General features: G+C 68.3%; 1 protein-coding gene across 1 annotated transcript in view; it reads left to right on the top strand.

Annotated features, from left to right (window-relative positions):
• The window catches only part of NELFB (negative elongation factor complex member B), a 13818-nt gene that overhangs the window by 5383 nt on the left and 3925 nt on the right, over window positions 1-4510 (top strand). Inside the window, exons 7-13 of the mRNA XM_077771535.1 lie at window positions 114-216; window positions 435-530; window positions 734-876; window positions 965-1071; window positions 3964-4105; window positions 4218-4326; window positions 4406-4504. Of these exons, the coding sequence (XP_077627661.1) occupies window positions 114-216; window positions 435-530; window positions 734-876; window positions 965-1071; window positions 3964-4105; window positions 4218-4326; window positions 4406-4504 (799 nt within the window). The remainder of the gene's footprint in view (window positions 1-113; window positions 217-434; window positions 531-733; window positions 877-964; window positions 1072-3963; window positions 4106-4217; window positions 4327-4405; window positions 4505-4510) is intronic.

The raw sequence follows: 4510 nt of genomic DNA, 5'->3' as shown, positions 1-4510 counted from the left end.
GGAGGCGGGAGGCCAGGCTCCATCTGTGTGGAGGGGCCGTTCTTCCCGGGACAGCGGCCAGGGCAGCCCACCTGTGTCTGCGCCACGTTGACGCAGTGTGCCCATCCCCCCAGGGACTTGTCCATGATCCTGTGTGACCCCTTCGCCATCAACACCCTGTCACTGAGCACTGTCCGGCACCTGCAGGAGCTGGTCGGCCAGGAGACCCTGCCCAGGGTGAGTGTCGGGGCTGACCGCACGCTGCCTTCCGGGTGGCTGTGTGGCCGGGTCGGTGCCGGCCCCGGGAGCGCCCTCCCGACGGGTGGTGGCTGCGTGGGGCTTTGAGTGAAGCCGATGAGTTTGGCCACAGCATGAGGACCCTGCTGGGCAACAGGTGGTTTCAGTGGGGAGGGAGCCTCGGGGGAGCACTTGCTGAGGCCTTGGGTTTCCCACAGGACAGTCCTGATCTCCTGCTGCTGCTCAGGCTGCTGGCGCTGGGCCAGGGCGCATGGGACATGATTGACAGCCAGGTCTTCAAGGAGCCCAAGATGGTAATGGGCCTCGGGTGGGACGGCTTCCCCGAGAGGCTCTGTGAGACCAGCGAGGGGGGGGGGGTGTCTCGGGAGTAGGAAAGAGGGACAGGCCCTCAGGCTGACGTCTGGAAAAGGTAGACGCGAGGGAGGTGGGCGAGGGACAGGGTCCGCGCAGGACACAGGCGGGGCCGCGCCGACCGCTCCTGGGCCTTCTGGCATAGGAGGTGGAGCTGGTCACCAGGTTCCTGCCCACGCTCATGTCCTTCGTGGTCGACGACCACACCTTCAACGTGGACCAGAAGCTGCCGGCGGAAGAGAGAGCCCCAGTCACGTACCCGAACACGCTCCCGGAGAGCTTCACCAAGTATGGGCTGCGCGGGCACGGGCGGGGTGTGCCGCGGGCGCCGTGTGGAGGGCACCGCCCAGGGGTGACCCGCCCTCGCCGGGCTCAGGTTCCTGCAGGAGCACCGCATGGCCTGTGAGGTGGGGCTGTACTACGTGCTGCACGTCACCAAGCAGAGGAACAAGAACGCGCTCCTGCGCCTGCTGCCGGGGCTGGGTGAGTGCGGGCGCGCGCCCGTAGGGGCCCGGGGCCGGGTGAGCGTGCGGGCCGGGTGAGTGTGCGGGCCGGGTGAGTGTGCAGGTGCGCGCCCGTGTGTGGGGGCCGGGGCCGGGTGAGCGTGCGGGCCGGGTGAGTGTGCGGGCCGGGTGAGTGTGCAGGCCGGGTGAGCGTGCAGGCATGCGCCCGTGTGGGGGCCGGGTGAGCGTGCAGGCATGCCCCCGTGTGGGGGCTGGGGCTGGGTGAGCGTGTGGGCCGGGTGAGTGTGTGGCCGGGTGAGCGTGCGGGCCAGGTGAGTGTGCAGGCGCGCACCCGTGTGTGGGGGCCGGGGCCGGGTGAGTGTGCGGGCCGGGTGAGTGTGCGGGCCGGGTGAGCATGCAGGCATGTGAGCGTGTGGGCCGGGTGAGTGTGCAGGCGCGCGCCCGTGTGTGGGGGCCGGGGCCGGGTGAGCGTGCGGGCCGGGTGAGCATGCAGGCATGTGCCTGTGTGGGGGCCGGGCTGGGTGAGCGTGTGGGCCGGGTGAGTGTGCAGGTGCGCGCCCGTGTGTGGGGGCCGGGTCCGGGTGAGTGTGCAGGCCGGGTGAGCGTGCGGGCCGGGTGAGCATGCAGGCATGTGAGCGTGTGGGCCGGGTGAGTGTGCAGGCGCGCGCCCGTGTGTGGGGGCCGGGGCCGGGTGAGTGTGCAGGCCGGGTGAGTGTGCAGGCGCGCGCCCGTGTGTGGGGGCCGGGGCCGGGTGAGCGTGCGGGCCGGGTGAGTGTGCGGGCACGTGCCGGTGCCGGCCCCAGGGCTCCTGCCCAGTCCTGGCTCGGGGAGGAGGGAGGAACCCACCGTCTCACTTCTCTGTCTCTGTCTCCTCGAGGTTGTTCTGGTGCGGGGGTGGGGGCAGNGCAGGCATGTGAGCGTGTGGGCCGGGTGAGTGTGCACGCGCGCGCCTGTGTGTGGGGGCCGGGGCCGGGTGAGCGTGCGGGCCGGGTGAGTGTGCAGGTGCGCGCCCGTGTGTGGGGGCCGGGGCCGGGTGAGTGTGCAGGCCGGGTGAGTGTGCAGGCGCGCGCCCGTGTGTGGGGGCCGGGGCCGGGTGAGTGTGCAGGCTGGGTGAGCGTGCGGGCCGGGTGAGCATGCAGGCATGTGCCCGNAACTGGGTCCTAACGGGGGGTGAGGTGGGGCTCCTCGAGTCCGCAGACGAGTGAGAGAGCCCACCCGACGGTCTCCGGGTGCGTGAGGCCGGCGAGCTGGTGGCTCCGTGGTCGGAAGTAGAGCAAGGGGCCCGAGTGGAGCACCTGGCCGGCCCCTGCTCGCACAGGCCCGGAGGCTGCCGGCGGCCCCGTCTCGGCTGGGGCGTAGAGGCTGCCGCGTGAAGGTCGTGGGGCCCGGGGGCCGGAGCCTGGACTCCAGGGGGCAGCTTGTCTCATGGTTCAGTTCCCTTCAGTACCCTTGTCTCTTTCTCGTGTCTGATCCGTCGGCTAGAAGAGGGGCTTCCTGCTGCGTCAGGAGCGCGCGGCGGCCCGGGCGCTGGGACGCGCACCTTCCCTGTGTGCCGGGGGGTCCACTTTTTCTCTCCTGCTGCTCATGGGTGCTCGGGAGAACTGAGGTCCGCTTTAGAAATTCCGTCTGTTTATTTTTTTTTATTTTTTATTTTTTTTAAAAATTTTTTTATTTTATATTTTTATTTATTTCTAGGAGAGAGAGAGCGTGAGCAGGGGAGGGTCAGAGAGAGAGGGAGATACAGACTCTGAAACAGGCTCCAGGCTCTGAGCTGGCAGTCAGCACAGAGCCTGACGCGGGGCTCGAACCCACGAACCGCGAGATCATGACCTGAGCGAAAGTCGGACGCCCAACCGACTAAGCCACCCAGGCGCCCCCCGTCTGTTTATTTTGTAGCTTTTTATCGTGTGGGTTTTGACGACCTCACAAGTCAGAGCACAGCGTGGCGAGGCCCGGTGCCTCTCGCCTGCACGGCGGTGGTGGCCGGGACGGAAGCCCGCGGAGGGCTTGACAGGTGTCTGTACGAGAGAAGGGAGCTGGGGTCCCATCCGGGTCCTGGTAGTGGTAGTGGCCACGTCCCTCTTGCTGTCAGGTGACACTTTTCTGTGGCCGGTTTGCTCAAGTCCGGATTCAAACAGGCGTCTCACCTTCACTCTCGTGTCCCTGGCTGCCTCTCACGTGGCCCCACACCTGGAGGCTTCTGCGGGCGTGGTTGGAACCAGGGCATTTGTTTCCCATTCGGGACCTTGCTGGCGGCTGTGCCCTTGCCCCAGTGCCCTGGAAACTGCCCGCGGCCGTGAGGCCAGCCGGGGCTCTGGCCCACATGGCGGGAGCACAGCCCGCCTCGGTGACGGTGCCCAGGCCTCCCCGTGGTGTTCAGGAGCGCCGTGGGCTCAGATAGCGCCCGGGCCGCAGACAAGGGTCTCTAGCGGCTTCCTTGACCCTTGCGTCCCTGTGTGTCTTCCACCGGTGACCTGCTGGCCTCCAGCAGGGTCGTTGGCCGGGTTCGCCGGGCGCTGCCCCTGGCTCTCAGTGAGATACGTCGGAGGTTACCTTTGCCTGCTCTGTCAGTTTTTGCAGTCCGTGGCTTCAAAAGGCGAAAATATACCCTTTGGTTGTCTTTTTTCTAGAACCGTGTAGGCAGTGGCCTGGCGGGACTCACGGGGCCGGGCTGTGGCACTTCTGCTCCTTCTCTCGTTTCTGCTCCGCTCAGCTTCTCTCTCTCCTCCGGTCCCCTCAATCCAAAGCCGCCCCCGCCCCTTCCTCCTCGCTGTGCAGGCCCCGGTTCCGGCTTGCAGGGAGACCGGGCACCCCGTCCCCGGGGGCCTTGCCGCCCTGCGGCCTCCCCCGGCCTCCCAGCCAGAGGCGGGGGCGGCGTGGCGAGCAGGGCTGACCCCCGCTGTGTCTGCAGTGGAGACCTTCGGCGACCTGGCGTTTGGGGACATCTTCCTGCACCTGCTCATGGGGAACCTGGCGCTGTTGGCCGATGAGTTTGCGCTGGAGGACTTCTGCAGGAGCCTCTTCGATGGCTTCCTCCTCACGGCCTCGCCCAGGTGCCCACCCTCCGCCTGCACCCTCCAGGGCTCAGGGCGCGTCATGGCGCCCCCGGGCAGGTGGGGGGGTGTGTCTCTGGGCCCCCCACAGCGCCACTGTGGCCTCTCCCAGGAAAGAGAACGTGCAGCGACACGTGCTGAGGCTCCTCATCCACCTCCACCACCGGGTGGCCCCGTCCAGGCTGGACGCCCTGCGGAAGGCGCTGGAGCCCACGGGCCAGGTGGGTGTCCTGCCCTCGGCCCACACTGCCCGCCCCTCTCCCGAGCCGCCTGCCCCGAACCACGCTCTTTCCCCCACAGAGCGGAGAGGCGGTGAAGGAACTGTACTCCCAGCTCGGCGAGCGGCTGCAGCAGCTGGAGCACCGGAAGGCCAGCCCGGCCCCGGCCGCAGACGCTCCGGCCCTA

This window comes from Crocuta crocuta, unplaced genomic scaffold (genome assembly GCF_008692635.1).
Source record: "Crocuta crocuta isolate KB4526 unplaced genomic scaffold, BGI_CrCroc_1.0 scaffold1013, whole genome shotgun sequence".
NCBI lineage: Eukaryota > Metazoa > Chordata > Mammalia > Carnivora > Hyaenidae > Crocuta > Crocuta crocuta.
The sequence above is the reverse complement of the archived record's forward strand: the minus strand, read 5'-3'. Positions and strand labels throughout refer to the sequence as shown.